Source organism: Lynx rufus, unplaced genomic scaffold (genome assembly GCF_022079265.1).
Source record: "Lynx rufus isolate CCGP_SWC_20201006 ecotype Redwood Valley unplaced genomic scaffold, mLynRuf1.p SCAF_16, whole genome shotgun sequence".
In the NCBI taxonomy this organism is placed as follows: Eukaryota; Metazoa; Chordata; class Mammalia; order Carnivora; family Felidae; genus Lynx; species Lynx rufus.
Window position 1 is genome coordinate 3,240,451 of NW_025814830.1, and position 19,219 is coordinate 3,259,669.

Consider the following 19,219-nt stretch of genomic DNA (forward strand, 5'->3'; position numbering starts at 1 on the left):
CGAGGGGACAGAGAGATAATGTTGAATAGAGACAGAATTCCTGTTGGGCAAGATGGAAAAGTTTTGGAGATAAATGGCTGCAATGATTATACAATCATGCAAATGTACTTCAGGTCACTGAACTGCCCACTTAAAAATGACTTAAGGGGTGCCTCTGGGTCGTTCAGTTGGTTAAGCATCAGACTCTTGGTTTCCACTCCGGTCATGATCTCATGGTTGGTGGGTTCCAGGCCCGCATTGGGCTCACTGCTGACGGTGCAGTGTCTGCTTGGGATTCTCTCTCTCCCTCTCTCTCTCCCTCTCTGTCTCTTTCCTTCTCAAAATAAGTAAACATTTAAAAAAAATGTTTTTTAATGATTTAAATGGCAAATTTTGGGAACACAACACTGTGCCCAGCCTGCAATAAATTGGAGCTGTTTTCATCCTTCCTTCTCTCCTTGCCAACCCTAGCTGGCCACACACCTGTCTCCGTCCCCTCTTCCAGTCCCTCCAGCCACCAAAACCTTACAGTCTCCCGTCTGTCCTTTTCCCCAGTGGCCACCCAGCTGTGTCCCACTTCCTCCCTAAAAAAGTTATCTCAGCTTCCCCAACAGCACCCTTTCCTGGCCTTCCTCCCAGCTCTTCCCTTGCTCCTTCTCAGCCCTCTGCCCCCTAGGCCGGGGGTCTTCCTTGGGGTCCTGGGCAGATGTCCCTGGTCTTTCCACTCCATACAGTCTCTGGGCGTGGGCTCCAGGCACCCTGGCTTCCGGTGCCGCTGGTGCTGATAACACACCACCTCTGTCTCTAACCAGACAGCTCTCCTAATCTCCAGACCGGGGTCTCCAGTGAGGACCCTAAGGGATCTTCTCACTTGCTCAGAATCACCCTTGGGCTTCTGCTTTTCCTGGCCACGTTTCCCCTCCAGCCCTCTGAGCTCTGTCCCCATCCTCCGGCCTGGAGGTCTCTACTCAGAGCCCCTCACCTCCTTCCCACCCCACCCCAAACACATTCCCTCCATGCCCCAGGCAAACACCTGCTCATCCACAGCAGGCCCCAGCTTAGACAGCTCGCCCTTCAGGAACCCTTTCTCCACTCTGGGGTTCCATCAGGCCCTTCCACGTTCCCTGTCAGAGGGCACATCACCCCGGACTGAGTTTCCTATTGCCGATTGGCCTTTCCCATCAGACCGTAAGTTCCCTGAAGGCAAGGACTCTGGCCATCTGCTCATTCATTCGATCGTTCATTCATTCATCAAATATGTTTTGAGCGCTCATGTCATGGCCAACAACACTGCTAAGCAGGTGGTGGATTGGTGAACAGGTCGTCTGGGTTTTAGATTCTGGAGGGAAGGAGCTGAGTAACCTGGGAGGTCCAGGGCTGGGCTGGGAAGCGATAAGCTGTGAAGGGACCCTATTTGTTCTTTGTAGCCCCAGCCGTTTGCTTGAGCTCCCTCGGGTTCACTAAAGTCTTCTCCTTAAGCAGAGGGTTCTTTTGAAGCAGAGGTCTCTTTTGAGACCTCCTGTTCACCAAAGTCTTCAGCTCAGTGGAGGGTCACCATGAGTCCATCCAATCAAAGGTTTCTGCTCAGGGGAAGGGGGCGGGGCTTGTGTTTACCAGGAAATTCTGTTTGGTGGCTGTTTTTATTTTTAAAATCCATATAAAAAAAAAAGGACAAAGACATATTTATGGACTCCAAGAAATTGCTCAAAGAGTAGAGTCCCGGGGGCTCCTTCCCTCGGCTTTTTAACCGTATCAGACCCAAATCAGACCCAGGAATTCAATGAGGGCCGTTAGCCAGACTACAGGTCTCCTTCCAGGTCAGCTCTTCAGGTGCCTCTATTTGCCGGTGTGCACGTGTGCAAATATCTGTTTCTATGTAATGTTACCTCCTGTGTAGGTCCAGGTCACCACAAGGGTCCCCAGCCCTCCTGTGCCCCCAGGGTGGGATGGGGGTCTTTCCTTCTGGTTTGCCAGGGCCCTGGCCGCCTAAAGCAGGGAGCTCCTCAGAGCCAGTTCACAGGCAACCGAAGTGCACACAGGGAGCTGGGTGTGTGGGTTCAGACACACTGAGTCCCCAGGTGCAGACCAGACTAAGCAGCAGCCGAGGCAAAGAGGAAGGAAAGTGGTTTGGGAGCCAACCCTGGGGGGGGGGGGCGGAGAGAAGGGAGGGTTCTTGAGAGAGGGAGAGTGCACAGGCTGCCTCCTGAGTCACCATGCCCTGCTCAGGCCCAGGGACAAATTGCAGTCATTAGGGAATTTAAGAGGCTGGGGAGGTGCTGTACTGAGGGCAGCGTGCCCTACCCCAGGTTAGGAGGGGTCCCTTGGACCCAGAGCACCTCCTTGGGCTGTCTGGAGCCCTCCCCCACCTCACCATTGTCTCCCTCCCTCTCTCTAGATCACCATCTCTCACTCTGTCCCCGCCCCTCTGCCGAGTTGGGAGACACCAGTTCTCCACTGCTCCTTCTCCTCCCCGCTGGGGTCCCTGTTCCCCAGACTTTCAGGACTGTGAGAACCACAAAGCCAGAAAGCCTAGGGGACAAGACAGTCCCAGGTGTCTCCTGCCCTTCCCCGCCCCACCCCCTGCCTCCCTCTTCCTGGCTGCTGTCACCTCCCTTCTCTGCCTCCCTGTCTCCTCTGAGTGCGTCCCCACCACGTGCTGTGCCCTAGCTCCCTTGGTCACCCCCTCCCCTGCCTGGTCCTGCATCGTCCTCCCCCTCCTCCAGCATTTCATCCTCCGGTCCTCCTGCTATTATTTTGTGTGTTTGGGGTGGGGGAGGGGTGGTGATCCTGCCTTCCTTCTCTCTCTTCACTCGGTTCTCTTCCTTTGTGTCTCTGTTCTGCCTTCAGTGTCTTCCTTGTCTTCCCTGTTTTTCTGTTTCTTTCTTAGCTTTCCCACATTCCCTTCTCCATGAATCACTGTCTCTGTGCTGCGCCTGCCCCACTGTCTCCCCCCCCACACCCCCACCTCCTCTGTCCCCATGTCCACATTCATCTTCCTTCTCCTTCCCCATCTTTCCTTAATCTCTCTCCCTCTGACACTTGTCTCTCGGGTCTGTGTTTCTCTGACACTTTCTCTGGTTGTCCACCTTCTTATGTTACTTCTCTTACATTTCCCAGTCTTCTCTGTGTCTCTTTACCCCCAACCCTTACCAGCACCTTCCCCTGAGCCACCCACTTTGTCCACCCTGCCCTGGGGTCCCCCTCCCTCCCTGGGTTCCTCCCAGATTAAACACCTTCCCTGGGCGGGTTCTCATTAATGTTGTGGCTGCTTCTCTGACCAGAGAAGGGAGGGAGGAGATGGGACCAGGGAGTCCTGGAGTCCTGGAATGGGAAATGGGCAATAAAAAAATGTCAGGAGAAGGGCGGGGGTGGGGGAGGCAGGGCCTGTTGCCCAGGCCAGGGATAAAAGGGCTCCACAGAGTGACAGGGAATCAAGGCACCACCCCCCTTCCTGCACACACAGAGACGCATCCACGTCTCGAAGGGTCTTGGTCTCTGTGTAAGGCCTTCACTGTCTCTCTCCCTCATCTCTGGGTCTCTTGCAGCCTCCTTCTCTCTCACTTTCTCTTTGCATTTGCCAGAACCTGACCTCCAGACCCCAGAATGCTCCTCCTGCTGACAGCACTCCAGATCATGGCTCTAGGTAAGACAGCAGTGAGATCCGGAGTATGGCAGTCCCCTAGGCATGCTGAGAAGAGATGGAAAGTGTTCCCTGGGGCCCTGGGGTGCTCATGGATGACCTGATGAAAAGACAGGAGGGTGGTTTGGGGGTCGTGACTGAGGGGCATGCAGAAGGGGCCTGAGTTCTGAGTTGTGGAGATATCAGGATGCAGGAGTCGAAGGAGATGGGGAGGAATAAATGAGGAATTGTGGAGAAGTATCCAGTGCTGTCTAGGTTTTATTTAAAAAGGAGGGCTGCAAAACTAATGGAAGACGGCATGTTGGCGGTGGTGATTGTGGGCGTGATGGTAGGTGGTGTGGGTGTGGGGTGAGACAGTGGATCCTGGGGGTCCACACGAGTGGGAAGATTGGATAAAGGGCAGGGAGCTCCTTGAATGTGTTGGAGAAGGATTAATGGGAGGAATGGTGGTATCCTGTGAAAAGTGGTGGTAGAAAGTATTCATGGGAGAGTAGAGTCAAGGGTAGTAGATACGTCAGAGCCCTGGATGAGGCAGCCGTGGGATCAAGTAATATACTATGGAGGTGATGGTGGGGGAGGGGTGGGTGTCAGAAAACTCCCTGATTGTGTTGGGGCAATAATGGAGGCAACATTGGGCATATCTCAGACTGGGTGGGACAAATAGAGGCAGGTGGTTTAGGGGTTAGGAAAAGAAAAGGGATTTATTTGTGGGTCCCAGACGTCCTAGAGAGTTGGGGGTGGAAAGCATTTGTTCATCTGCTTTGCCCACCACACCCCACCTCTGCCTGTTCCTAGCCATGGCACAGACCCAAGAGGATAAGGACAAGATACTTGGTGGTTATACATGCATCCAGAACTCCCAGCCATGGCAGGCGGCCTTACTGGCAGGTCCCTTTCGTAGTTTCCTCTGTGGAGGGGTCCTGCTGTCAGGCCAATGGGTCATCACCGCTGCTCACTGTGCCCGCCCGTGAGTAACCCCCTCCCCTATTCCTGTGCAGGGTGAATTCTAGAGTCTAGAGTCCCAGAGCTCAGCTAAGAACCTAGAGCATTGTGTTGAACCTAATGTAGTAGCTGGATCCTGGTTTGGGGTCTAGATAAGAGCCTAGAATTACCAACACAGCTCAGAATATAGAATCCAACCATAAATCTTGAACTCGGCTTAGATTCTGAAAGCAGATTGACAGTTTAGAACCCATATGCCAGCTTAGAGTCCCACACAAAAATTAGAAGCTAACTTATCTGGAGATCCATCTAGAGGCCAAACTCTACATAGAGACCAAGATTAGGAGCCCATTCCAGATTGGTGGTTCAACTGAGGGCACAATCTACATTCAGAAACTCAGGACCCCTCTCAGAACACTGCCTAGAATCCAAAGCCTAGTCTAGAACCTGCAGTCCAGCCATAAATCCAGGACTCTGATTACAGCTAGAACATACAGCTCCGGGCTCTGGGCTGCGAGCACAGAGCCTCCGGGCTCTGGGCTCAGAGTGTAGGATAGACAGAACCAGAGCCCATTCTAGGTACAATGTTTAATTCAGAGTCTAGTCTATAGCTCCTTTTTGAGAGTCCTAGAACCCAAACCTCAGCCCAGTGTCTAAATCCCAGAATGCAGACCATAATCTGACATCTCATAAAGAACTCAGTAGTCTAGACCAAACCCTAGAACCCAGATCCCTGACAAAAGCTCACCCAGTACCTATAAACACTAAGATATAATTCCATAAATTGAAGTTCATGTCAAACCTAAAGCCCAGAACTCAGCCCAGTGTCTAGAATGCAAAGTCCAGAATGCAAGACAGCATCCAGAAACTTGGATCCAAGCCATAACCTGGAGCTCCATCTTGAACCCAGAGCTCAACCTGAGGTCAAGGCTCAGACCAGAGTCTAGAAGCAAGAGCCCAGACCATAACTGTAGTTCAATCTAAAACAGAGCCCACCCAAGAATCAAAAACTCAGACTGATGTCTAGGACCCTAAGCTCAAAGACAGAGCTCAAACCATCGTCTGAAACCCAGGCCATAAACCAGAGTTTAAGCAAGAACCCAGAACTCAGCCTAGGAACTGAAGCTCATATCCATGTCCAGAATCCATAGTTCAGATCACAGTCCATTGCTCAATATAGAATTGAGCCTACCCTACAACTAAAAGCTCAAATAAACATCTAGAACCAAGGCTCAGACCATAATGCAGAGCTCAAAATAGAATCTGCAGTCTATCCTAACACCAAAAGCTCATACCCATATCTAAAACGCATGCCATGATCCAGACTCCATCTAGAGAACCCAAATTCTAGCTTCAACTCAAAAGTTCAAAATGTCTAGAACCCAGAAGCCAGGAGTCTCTCAGGAGCCTCCTCCAGGATATCAATTCTGATTTAGAGCCTAGAGCCATAGCCCAGAGTCTCAGTTGGAACTCAGAGCCTAGAACCCAGCACTGAGCCAAGAACTCCCAACCATTCCCTTACACCCAAGCCAGAAACCAGAACACAGCTCAAGACAGAAAGGGGTGGATGGTGGGATTGACCCAAGAGAGAGCCCAAGCTATGAGAAAGGGCACAGGAGTCCAGCTGGTGTTCCAAAAGTTGGTTAGACTTGTGGGAAACTCATCAGCAGGGAAGGGAAAGGGGCCAGAGGATGGGGAGTGGTCTCCAGGTCAGATCCTGAGCAGTGCTACTTTTGGGGGTCATGGGCCAGGATCCTTCATGTAGCCCTGGGCAAGCACAACCTGAAGAATTGGGAGGCTACCCAGCAGGTGCTGCGTGTGGTTCGCCAGGTGCGACACCCCCAGTACAACTCCCGGACCCACAACAACGACCTGATGCTGCTGCGGCTGGAGCGGCCTGTTCGGCTGGGGAGGGCGGTGAAGCCCATTGCCGTGGCCAGTACCTGCATGAGCCCAGGGACCCCCTGTCTCGTGTCTGGCTGGGGCACCACATCTAGCCCCATTGGTAAGTACTTCTGTATCCTGGAAATGAGGGGCTGGGGGACTGGACTTCTGGGTCTGAGGGAGGAGGAGGTAAACCCGACTCGTAACCCTTCAGTGTACCCCCAGCCAGGTACCCCAACTCCCTGCAATGCGTGAACATCAACATCTTCTCGGATCAAGAGTGTCAGGGGGCTTATCCCGGAGCCATCACTGCCGGCATGGTCTGTGCAGGTGTCCCCCAAGGAGGGAAGGACTCTTGTCAGGTGAGGTGCAGAAAGGAGAGCTGGAGGAACGGGATTGTTTGGGGCTGGCACTTGGGTACCAAAGGATCTCAGGAGCATGAAAATCAGAGGAGGTATCCCCAGAAACTGAGAGAGATTGTAATAGTCCGGCTGCATCCTAGCTGTATACCCTTGGGTAACAGGCCTAATCCCTCTGTCAGACAGGGGTAGCTCCTCTTAGAGCACATGGTGGAATCAGATGGTAGTTCATGGAAAGAGTGCAGAGTGGTGCCTGCACTTAGCTCTGATCACTGCTCTCATTGCTGTTATTATATTTGGTCACCTGGAAATCTGTGCTCAGCACCTCTAGAGACCTTAGCCCATCCCTGAGAGGTGACTCCAGAGACAGGGAGATGTAAAGAGGCACACACAGTTTTCTAGAGCAGCACAGTGAGCCCCAAGGGGAAGAGACAGAAGGAAGCAGTGAAAAGGGAAGGCAGTGATATCTCCAGAGCCCTGTCCAGGGGTCTCAGCCCACCTCTTCCCCATCTCTGCCTCTTGAGTCCTCCACACCCACGGCTCTGGCCATCTGTCGTCCATGGGTGTCTCCATCTCGGCCTCTCCCCTTCAGGGCGACTCAGGGGGACCCCTGGTGTGCAAAGGACAGCTCCAGGGCCTCGTTTCCTGGGGGATGGAGCGTTGTGCCCTGCCCGGCTACCCTGGGGTCTACACCAACCTGTGCAAGTACCAGACCTGGATCCAGAAAACCATACGGAGAAGATGATGGTTGGTATGACTTAACATCAGCTGCCCAGCTGTCTCCCCAGACCCTGCTCTCTCCACTCAAGACCCAGGAGTCCCAGCCCCCAGCCCCCCAGCCCTCCTCCTCCCTCAGACCCAGGAGTCTGGGCCCCCAGCTTCTTGATGGGGACCCCTGGCCCAGGACTCCCCTTTCCCAAAGAAGTTCCTTCAGGTTTTCTCTCCACTCCCCCACAACGCCATTATTCAAGACCCCTTCGGTACAGGGACAAGAGCATGAAAACACAAAACTGGCATCATACCCCAAAGAAGACAGTTTTCAAAGCTTAGTGTCTCTAAAAACCAGATAAATAATAATAAAAATGGAATAATCCTAAAGTCCATTCACCTGTTCATTTAATTCATCTGACAGATATGTACACACAAGTGGCTGAATGGGGTCCGTGTTGTTCCCTTGGAGGCACCCTCCATTCCCTACATCTGGTGTGGTAGAGGGAAATGCCCAGCCTCGCGGCATGACCCTGAACGAGACCGTCCCTCCCGAGGCTGGGTCCTGTGAGCAGGGAACTGCTGAGGTCCAGGGCAGGGAGGGCAGAGACCCACCTTGTTTCTTGGAAAACCCTATGCAAATAAAAAGGTCCTCTTTCTCCTAATCAGATCTCAGGTGAGGAGAGTTGAGTTAATCACCTGCTGGAGTTCAAGTCCTGGCAGAGCTCTGCTCTCATTTTATTTCTTTATTTCTATCTGTCATCCCTGGCTCCGGTCCCCTCCCTCCCCACAGGCACCAACACAAATGGCCTTGAACACCATGAGTCCTTGCAAAACATGCCTGTCACAATGTGTTGCTTCTCATTTACATGAAACCATTGTGTTATGGATCTCATTCTCTTTCTCACTTTCATTCATCAGACTATTTATTGGAGGGGCGCCTGGGTGGCTCAGTCGGTTAAGCCTCTGACTTCGGCTCAGGTCATGATCTCACGGGTCGTGAGTTCAAGCCCTATGTCAGGCTCTGTGCTATCAGCCTGGAGCCTGCTTCAGATCCTCTGTCCGCCCCTTCCCCACTCTTTCTCGCTCAAAAATAAATAAACGTTAAAAAAATTAAAAATAGAAGACTATGTATTGCCTACAACAGTGCACCAGGCATTGTTCTAGGTGCTGGAAGTTGAGCTGTGAACAAGCCAGATAAATCTAAATGCCTCCCCCAACAGAGCTGACACTCTGGCAGAAGGTGATAGACAAGAAACGACGAACATAATTTAAAAGTACCGGTAGAGAGGCACTGGGCTGACTCAGTCGGTGAAGCATATGACTCTTGATCTTGGGGTTGTGGGTTTGAGCCCCACCTTAGGTGTAGAGATTAAACATAAAATCTTCAAGGGGCACCTGGGTGGCCAGTTGGTTAAGCTTTGGTTCAGGTCATGATCTCACGATTCGTGAGTTCAAGCCTCACATCGGGCTCTGTGCTGACGGCTCAGAGCCTGGAGCCTGTTTCAGATTCTGTGTCTCCCTCTCTCTCTGCCCCCCTCCTGCTCACGCTCTGTCTCTCTCTCAAAAATAAATAAACATTAAAAAAATTTTTTTTGAAAAATAAAATAATAAAAGTAAAGCAGAAAGCCCTTAAGAATGAAAGGTCAGTAAACTTGAGCCAGGAGACCAGCCCAGTGTGTACCAGAGCCAGCTCAAACCAGCCCATAAAAGCCAACTGGCAAATTTTTAGGAATTTTGAGAGCCAGTTGGTAAACACAACCATTATTAGAAATTAAATTACATTGGGGTGCCTGGGTGGCTCAGTCGGTTAAGCATCTGACTCTTTTTTTTTTTTTTTTAACGTTTATTTTTGAGAGAGAGAGCACAAGCAGGGGAGGGACAAAGAGAGAGGGAGACACAGAATCTGAAGCAGGCTCCAGGCTCTGAGCTGTCAGCACCGAGCTTGACTCAGGGCTCAAACTCATGAACTGCAAGTTTATGACCTGAGCCGAGGTGGGATGCTTAACCGACTGAGCCACCCAGGCACCCCAAGCATCCAACTCTTGATTTCAGCTCAGGTCATAATCTCACGGTCTGTGAGTTCGGAGCCGCGCCTCGGGGTCTGCACTGGCAGCTCATATCCTGCTTGGGATTCTTCCTCTCTCTCTGCCCCTCCCCTGCTTGCACTCTCTCTGTCTCTCAAAATAAATAAACAAAAACTTTAAAAATATTAAATTACGTCAACTTACAATTGAACGATGAATATTCAAAACAAGTTCAGTTGATACTCAACATTCATCAATTCCTAATTATTTTCATGAGTATTTATATACTTTGAAGTTATATTTGTCTTATTGCCTTGCATCTGTCACCGTGAGCTCTGCACATGTCTTTCTCACTCTGTGTCCTGTGAAATTGTCCTGGGAGGTTGATATCAGCCCAAGCAGGAATACTTGTGCCACAGAAATTGGCAAAAGCGGGGCACCTGGCTGGCTTAGTCAGTTGAGTGTCCGACTCTTGATTTCAGCGCAGGTCATGGTCCCAGGGCTGTGGGATTGAGCCCCACATCAGGCTCCCTGCTGGGCGTGGATCTTGCTTTGATTCTCTCTCTCTGCCCCTCTCCCTCGCTCTCTCTCTCCCCCCCTTTTCTGTCTCTTAAAATTAAACAAACAAACAAACACATAAACAAACAAATTAAAAGAAATTGGCGAAAGCTTTTTTTTCTTGGAGAGCTTAAATCCTTACCCTGGAGAATGAACCCTTGGGAAATCCTTGGAGAGTTAAATCCTTACCAGCGCAGTGTGGGACACGTGAATGTCCCTAGGAATGACCCGATGATCCCAGCCTCTGTCTCCTCGTAGTTCTGCACTGGGACACTGCAGAGCTCAGACAGAGTGGAAGGCAGTGTGGCCTCACCAGTGTTCACGTGCTCTGCTGTGAGGGACAACACAGGATCTGAGAGTTCTCAGGTGCTGGGTCTGGGAACCGCATGGCTACAGAAATTCCAAAGATTGTTGGGACATGGAGGCTGCACCTTGTGTCCAGGTGGCACAGACACACTTTGGCTCACATATGCAACAGCCGTACAAGCTCTGTGGAGCAAAGGGGACAAGAGCAGCTGTGTACTAAGGTACCTTCAGGCCCCTGGTGAGATGATGATACAGCCATGCTGTAATTCTTGGCCTATATCCTTCTATAACGCTAAATAAAAGTCAGTTTTTTTAAATTTTTTTTTAAATGTTTATTTATTTTTGGGGCGCCTGGGTGGCGCAGTCGGTTAAGCGTCCGACTTCAGCCAGGTCACGATCTCGCGGTCCGGTCCGTGAGTTCGAGCCCCGCGTCAGGCTCTGGGCTGATGGCTCGGAGCCTGGAGCCTGTTTCCGATTCTGTGTCTCCCTCTCTCTCTGCCCCTCCCCCATTCATGCTCTGTCTCTCTCTGTCCCAAAAATAAATAAAAAACGTTGAAAAAAAAATAAAAAAATAATAATAAATAAATGTTTATTTATTTTTGACAGAGAGAGAGACAGAGCATGAGCGGCGGAGGGGCAGAGAGAGAGAGACACACACAGAATCTGAAGCAGGCTCCAGGCTCTGAGCTGTCAGCACAGAGCCCGATGCGGGGCTCGAACTCACAGACTGCGAGATCATGACCTGAGCCAAAGTCGGGCACGCAACTGACTGAGCCACCCAGGCGCCCCAAAATAAAAGTAGTTTAGATCAAAGATTACTTTAATCTGATTTCCAAACTTATACTCCCTGCTGTGATGGTTCAGTACTGCATTTTATTGTTTCGCAGGTGCACATTCCTTCACATGTTTAACAATTCTGAAATGGGAAGCATCTTACAACCAGTAGTGTCTTAGCATTATATCATGATTTAATCGACATAGTCTTTCTCTATTTCAGAGGTATGCAAAGTAATAGTGCAAATACAATCACCAACATCTTAAATTGGATGAAGTAGGGTACACGGAAGGTGGGTGTAGGTGAGGAGTCAGATTGAGGTACTTTTTTTTAAGTAGGCTCTATGCCCAACATGGGGCTTGATCTCAAGACCCTGAGATCAAGGGTCACAGGCTTTACCGACTGAGCCAACCAAGTGCCCCAGGGTCGAGGCATTAAATAGGTGATCTTATTCCACCAAACACTGTGTTAATCATCTGTTCGTGTTGCTGTTTGTTCATCTAGTTTATTGCCTCTAACTGCCACAGAGTCTTCTCCACCTGTGCAGTCCAATATGGCAGCCATTAGCCACATGTGGTCATTTAATTTTTAAATTAAAATGAGCTAAATTCAATACACGTTAAGATCCCACTCATTAGCTGCTCTTGCCACATTTCTGGTGCTCAGTAACCTGGGGGCTAGTGGCTGCCATAATTGGGCAGCTCAGATAAATAGAATATTTCCATCATCACAAGAAGGTCTATTGGAGAGCACCACTTGCTTCTCAAAGTGTGGTCCAGGAAACAGCAGCATCAGAATTACCTGGAGCTTTTGTGATGTCAGAGTCTTGGGCCCCAGCCCAGACCAAATGAACCAGAATCTGCATTTTAACAGGATCCCCAGGGACAGAATGCATCTGAAAGCTTGAGAAGCAGCATGGCATGCACACAACATGTTTAAAAAAATTTTAAATATTGGGGCGCCTGGGTGGCGCAGTCGGTTAAGCGTCCGACTTCAGCCAGGTCACGATCTCGCGGTCCGTGAGTTCGAGCCCCGCGTCAGGCTCTGGGCTGATGGCTCAGAGCCTGGAGCCTGTTTCTGATTCTGTGTCTCCCTCTCTCTCTGCCCCTCCCCCGTTCATGCTCTGTCTCTCTCTGTCCCAAAAATAAATAAACGTTGAAAAAAAATTAAAAAAAAAAATTTAAATATTTATTTATTTTTAAGAGACAGAGACGGAGTGCTAGTGGGGAAGGGGCAGAGAGAGATTGAGAGAGAGAGAGAGAGAGAGAGAGATACAGAATCCAAAGCAGGCTCCAGGCTCTGAGCTGTGACCTGGGGTTTGAACCCACCAGCCGTGAAATCATGACCTGAGCCTGAGCCAAAGTCAAACGCTTAACCGACTGAGCCACTCAGGAGCCCCAAAAGGCCCACTCTTAATCAATGTCACCAGGTGCTAGCAGGTTTTTGCCCAGATAGAAGGATTCCTATCTCCCTACACCCTCAGCAGTGCCTGCATTTCATTCATTAGTCCAGCAAAGATTCATTGAGTTTTATTATACCCCAGGTACTGTTTTAAAACAAAACAGATTCACACCTCTGCCCCCAGGGAACTCACTTCTAAAGGAGAGGCAGACAGGAAATAAATAAATGAATAAGTAAATACATAAAGCATTACAGATGGGAGTGAGTGCCTTGGATAAAAGTAAAGCCGAGTAAGGGGATAGAAAATGTCAGAGGAGGGTTACGATTTTCAGGAGGTGTTACACAACGAAGGGTTAACTCAACAGGCCTGAGTCGTCCACAACCTGCACAGAAAGAAAGGCTTGCAAGCCTCTTGGTGGCTCAGTCGGTTCAGCATCTGACACTTGATTTCGGCTCAGGTCATGATCTCTCTGTTTGTGGGTTCAAGCCCTGCATCGGGCTCTGCCCTGACAGTGCAGAGCCTGCTTGGGATTCTGTCTCCCTCTCTCTCTGCCCCTCCCCTGCTCTCTGTCTCTCAAAAATAAATAAACTAAAAACAAATTTTTTTAATTAAAAAAAAAAAGAAAGTTTTGCGTTAGTGTGTTATTTTGCCTGGTAACGGTGTCTTTGTTTACCTGGGGGCCGTGGTTGTACCACACAGTCTATCCTAATAAAAATGACAAGGTAGAGGGTGTCTCAGTGGTTCAGTCGATTAAGCATCTGACTCTTGATTTCAGCTCAGGTCATGATCTCACGGCTTCGTGGGTTAGAGCCCAAGGCTTCGTGGGCTCTTCGCTGACAGCATGGAGCCTGCTTGGGATTCCCTCTCTTCTTCTCTCTGCCCCTCCCCCACCTGTGCTGTCTGTCTCTCTCAAAATAAATAAATAAACTTTAAAAAAAACTAAAAAAAAAACACATGACATGGTAGAGGCCTTGGGGCAGTTTGACCTCTGCAGGGGCTGGAGACTAAGGTCAGCTATGCAAGCAGAAGGCCATGTGCCCATGTGACTGACCCCAAATAAAAGCCCTGGACACCAGGGGCGCCTGGGTGGCTCGGTCAGTGAAGCGTCCGACTTCGGTTCGGGTCATGATCTCACGGTCCGTGAGTTCGGGCCCCGCGTCGGGCTCTGTGCTGACAGCTCACAGCCTGGAGCCTGCTTCGGATTCTGTGCCTCCCTCTCTCTCTGCTCCTCCCCTGCTCGTGCTCTGTCTCTCTCTCTCTCTCTCTCTCTCTCTGCCTCTCTCTGTCTCAAAAATAAATAAACGTTAAAAAAAAAAAGCCGTGGACACCAAAGCTTAGGGGAGGTTCTGTGGTTGACAGTACTCTGTATGTGCTGTCACACATCGCTGCTGGGAGAAACAGGCAGTGTCTGCACAGCTCTACTGAGAGAGGACGTCCAGAAGCTTGTGCCTGGGCCTCTCTTGGACTCTGCCTTGTGCACCATTTCCCCCTGCTTATTTTATGCTACACTTTTACTTGTAATAAACTGAAACCACAGTATAGCAGCTTCCTTGGGTTCTTCTAGTGATTCGTTGAACCTGTCCTGGGAATTGTGAGTCCTTCTAGTCATTCGTTGAACCTGTCCTGGGAATTGTGAGTCCTTCTAGTCATTCGTTGAACCTGTCCTGGGAATTGTGAGTCCTTCTAGTCATTCGTTGAAACTGTCCTGGGAATTGTGAGTCCTTCTAGTCATTCGTTGAAACTGTCCTGGGAGTTCCCAACTATGGTGGTCAGGAAAGTCTTCAAAGAGAGAATGAAAAGAATCGATGAGGGGCGCCTGGGTGGCTCGGTCGGTTAAGCGTCCGACTTCGGCTCAGGTCATGATCTCATGGTCTGTGAGTTCAAGCCCCGCGTCGGGCTCTGTGCTGACAGCTCAGAGCCTGGAGCCTGTTTCAGATTCTGTGTCTCCCTCTCTCTCCGCCCCTCCCCTGTTCATGCTCTGTCTGTCTGTCTCAAAAATAAATAAACGTTAAAAAAAATTAAAAAAAAAAAAAAAAGAATCGATGAGACCAGACATCTGGCTTGGAAAAGTCCTCCTGTCGGGGGAACAGCAGGTTCTGAGGGTGAGCCTGGCATCAGAAGGGCGGGAAAGAGGGGAGGGTCAATGATGTCAGAGGACCAATGGGGCCAGATGGTGTAGAGGCTTGTCAGCCACCATAAGGACATGGGACATTCACTCTGAGTGAGCTGGGGGCATTGCAGGGTTTTGAGAAGAGGAGTGATCTGTTCCGACTTACGTTTTCTTAAAAGGTCACTCTGGCTGCCACGTCAAAAACAGAGTGAAGGTGGACAGGCCAGAAACAGGGAGACCAGGTAGAAAATTTGCAATAACCCCGGGTGAGAGATGATGGCGGCTGGGAGGTGCCAGGAGGCAAGGATGGAAGGTGTTGAGAAACGGTCAGATCGGGGATCTATTTCGAAGGCAGAGCAGACAGGGTTTGGTAATAAAATGGACATGTGATGTAGGGGCAGGAATCCAAAAGGGAGATGAAGGTTTTTTCACTGCTGAGGACTGGAAGGAAGGAGAGACCACCAGTGGAGAAGATCAAGACTCTGCGAGAGGAGCCTGTTTGGACCTGGAGAGCTGCTGAGAGCCCGGGGTTTGGTTTTGGACATGCAGATGTGGGGCAGGCAGTTGGATGTCAAGTTGAGAGTTCAGGAGAAACATCTGGCTGGAGACGTAAATTTGGGAGTCGTCAGCAGGTAGATGGCACGTAAAGCCACGAGGCCAGATGAGATCACCGAGGGAGTGAGTGTAGACTGAGGAGAGGACAGGACCAAGTGCCCAGCCCTGAGGTGCTCCGCCATGTAGAGACGGGCCAGGAGAAAGCAGCACCAGACACGGATGAGGAGGAGCCAGTGAACAATGAGGAAGACCAGGAGAGTATAGTGTCCCAGAAGCCAAGGAAAACACAAAATCTCTGAAGGAACAGAGTGACCCACTTGTTAAACGCTGCTGATAGCTCAAGTAAGATGGGTTCAGCAACACTGAGGTTTTTGGTGCCATGGAGCGGGCTTGAGAGAGACTAGGAGGACAAGAGTTGCAGACAGTGAGTGTAGGAGAATTGCAGTCAAGGGGAGAAAAAAAATGGGCCAAAAAAAAAAAAATTGGGGCCAGAATGCTCAAGGAGAGCATGAAGGTTTGAGAGGTTTGGTTTTTGTTCCAATTCTTTTAATGGAACATGGGAGCAACTGTATGTAATATGTTCGTATGTTCATGGAGAAGGACAAAAATTGACGCAGGCAAGGGAGCAGAGAAATGCTGGCTGCACAATGTTCCCAGGGAGGTGAGAAGGGACGGGAGGTGAGAAGGGACTTGTGCCTCCACCCCAGGCACAAGTGGAGGGGTCTGTCTTAGAGGGAGGTGCAGGCTGTTCACCTACAGAAATAGGAGAGGAGGCAGAGGATGTGGGCGCAGACACAGGTAGGTGGCAAGAGTGACCTTTCTAGTTTTCGCTATTCTGATGGGTGAAAAGTGGTTTGCTGTTGCTGCACGGCAAAGATGATGACTGGGACCGACGTCCTTAACAACATGGACCCAGATACAGAGAATAATTTGTGCGTCTCGACATTTTTTTTAAAGTTTATTGATTTATTGAGAGAGAGAGAGAGAGTGTGTGAGCGAGCGTGCACAAGCACGGTGGCCGGGGAGGGCAGAGATAAAGGGAAGAGAGAGAATCCCAAGCAGGCTCTGCATTATCAGCACAAAGCCCAATGTGGGGCTCGAACTCATGAGCCACGAGATCATGACCTGAGTTGAGATTAAGAGTCAGACGCTGAACCCACTGAGCCACCCAGGTGCCCCTCCATCTCGATGCCTTTGTTTCTCTCTCTCTCTCTGCATTTCCTCTGTTCTCTCCTACCCACCCTGTCTTTCTATCTCTGTGTATTTATCCCTTTGTATCTTTCTCTGTCTCCCCCTCCCTTCATGTTTGCATTGGGGCCTCTCCTCTGAGCCTGGGTGTGGGGCCAACTTTCTCATCCCAGCCAGCCAGCACTTCCAACCAGAACTTCCAGTCCTTGCTTGACAAAGAACCCCATTTTGAAGCCAAGCTAGGGTGGGGCCTCTGGAAACCTCAGGCTACCTCCATTTCCAGCTTTACTTAATTAACAAGCACATTTGTGTCCCTTGGTCTCTGTCGGGCTCTCATCTAAGCAACCTTCAAATATTAACTCATTTAACCCTCCTCTTTGAGGTATGTGCTGTTGATAGCGCCATTTTGCAAATGGGGACAATGAGTGGCCATGTCACTTGGCCACTTGGACTCACATCATTTGAGTCTCAACTCTGAACCACTAAGGCCACTGTCTCTTTTTCTAGTCCTTTCTCCACCCCTGCCCTCTGACAGGGAAAAGACCCTGATTTATGAGACAGTACAGCTGGATTTGGTCTAGTTCTGGGACTTTCAGCAGCTCATGGGCTCCAGCTGCCCTCCATGGGCTCCAGCTGCCTTATTGATCATGTGAGGGGATGGAATGCACCCAACTCTTGGTGGGTCTATGACTTCACTTCAACATGAGTCAGCAACCTAAGTCCTGGCCAATCATAAACCCTAATATCAGCATTGACCTGGTACTCACCCCTAAGCAAATACCAAAGCCAGCCACCCCTACTCCAGGATCCAGCCCTTCCCAAGTGAGAAAGCCTTTTCTGGAAGTGTGGACCCAGGCCACAAGAGGGCATAGGTACCCGGACTTCCCACACAAGAGTGTCAGTCACCTCACTTAACCTGCATCCTCCTTCCTCCCGCATCCTCCCTCCACCCAACCTGAACCCAACACTACTCCAAAAGAGTGAACTCAGGACCCACTCTGGGTCCAGCCTTGTGAGGTAAGGGAATTTCAAGGTGGGGAAAGACAATACTCTTTCTGTCACCTTGAGAGAAGCTCACAGCTATGAGCCGGTCCACTCCCATCAAAACCCTACTAAGGGGAGCTTGGGTGGCTCGGTCGGGTAAGCGTCCGACTTTGGCTCAGGTCATGATCCCATGGTTCCTGAGTTCGAGCTCTGCGTCGGGCTCTGTGCTGACAGCTCAGAGCCTGGAGCCTGCTTCAGATTCTGTGTCTCCCCCTCTTTGCACTTCTCCCCCACTCATGCTCTGTCTCTCCTCTCTCAAAAATAAATAAACATTAAAAAACAAAAAACCCTACTGCAACACAGACACCTAACCTCACATCTAGTTTTTGTTATCACCATCAACCCACAACACCTGCTCAGCTATATTTCAAAACCTCCCATCCAAATCCTCAATCATGGCTCCATCAACATTCTTATCCCCAGAACCCTCCCATCGAGAACTCAGTCCTATCCTCAAAACCAACTAGAACCCCATCCTCACCCTGTGTCTATTCTCCCCCCAGACTCACTTGCATTCCCAGTGCTGTCATCAGACCCATCCTAAACCTGTCCATGAACTTTTGTTCTCAGTGCAAGGAAAAAATGTGAAAGACTTTGAGATGAACCCAACAGATGTCTCTGATGGAAAACTAAGTAGGTTATTTGATTTTATGCGGTCTCTGCCTCTGTTGTTGTCTTTCAGCTACTTTACGACTCTGTAAATTATCGACAGCTGATAGAGTTGCAAATCATTCTTGTCTATAACCATAACCGTACAAATGAATTTTGTCAGGTGAAGTACAATTAATTTCCCTCCCCACCCATGTAGAATAAACCAGTTCTCCATCTATTTATAAATCTATTTCAGTATTCCTTATTGCCTCTACCTGTGTGGGTCTTTGTAACATCTTACTAACTCCATCATTTATTAATGGATCAAAATTAAAACTTTGATGTATGCTTATTTTATATACGTAGGAGAGTCCTGGTTAGATCCCTTTAAAAAAAAAACTTATCTTTTGTCACTAGATTTGATCCCTATATCCAAACTTAAACCTCTCCAACATGGACTACACCATTTTGATGTGAACCTTCACTCTGGCATCTTAATCCCTTATCCTCATTTTGACACCACTGCTCTCTCTCCCAACTTCATCTGATCCCCATCCCTGGCTTTCTTCCAAATTCTGACCCCACCTCTGCCCTCCTTAATCCTTAATCCTGCCCCCTCCACCCCCTAGGATTAATTCATGGCCCCACCCAGTCACAGTTCCAAGAGACACCTACTCATTCCCAAAACACCACCTCTTCCTCCTTCCTCTTCCCCATCATCCTGGCCCCCAGAGCTTTCCGATTCCTGCTTCTCCCTCTCCACCTACATCCCATGGACTCCCTCACCCCAACTGGCCCTGCTCCTTAAAGGCCATTTACCCAAACAAAATATTGCTCTTCCAGGCCCCATCCAAGTCCAGTACAGTTGGCTTTCTAAGCCACCTATCTGAAGATTCCCTTCTGGTGGCTGAAGGTTTTGGGGGTGGGAATAGGGGTGGGGGTGGGGGGAGGCCAATGGTGGAATTTAGGCATCTCTGTGTTGGTGCTGGAGATGAAGCTGGGAACTGGAATTTGGATGTGTTGGGTTTGAGGCCCGGATAAACTTGAGATAAGGCTGTTGATGGGGTTGTGTTTGGGGGATAGGCTGACTGTAAGGGGTATGGTTAAAATTAGGGAGATAGGAATAGGGTGGAAAATGGCCATCTGGAAGC

At 49.9% G+C, this 19,219-nt stretch overlaps 1 protein-coding gene across 1 annotated transcript; it reads left to right on the top strand.

The window, feature by feature from the left end:
* The first annotated feature begins 3,350 nt into the window (after positions 1–3,350).
* KLK14 (kallikrein related peptidase 14) lies at positions 3,351–7,886 on the top strand. The gene is made up of 5 exons (XM_047079133.1): positions 3,351–3,622; positions 4,415–4,586; positions 6,313–6,566; positions 6,671–6,807; positions 7,397–7,886. Exons 1-5 carry the CDS (start codon positions 3,583–3,585, stop codon positions 7,547–7,549), a joined length of 756 nt encoding a protein of 251 aa, XP_046935089.1. The 5' UTR covers positions 3,351–3,582; the 3' UTR covers positions 7,550–7,886.
* The last annotated feature ends 11,333 nt before the right edge of the window (positions 7,887–19,219 follow it).

Bases quoted from the DNA above. Each gene is read 5' to 3' on its own strand.
- KLK14 (XM_047079133.1), top strand. From the start codon at position 3,583: ATGCTCCTCCTGCTGACAGCACTCCAGATCATGGCTCTAG. The intron at 4,587-6,312 runs GTGAGTAACCCC...GTCATGGGCCAG, and splicing joins GCTGCTCACTGTGCCCGCCC to GATCCTTCATGTAGCCCTGG. The intron at 6,567-6,670 runs GTAAGTACTTCT...GTGTACCCCCAG, and splicing joins CACCACATCTAGCCCCATTG to CCAGGTACCCCAACTCCCTG.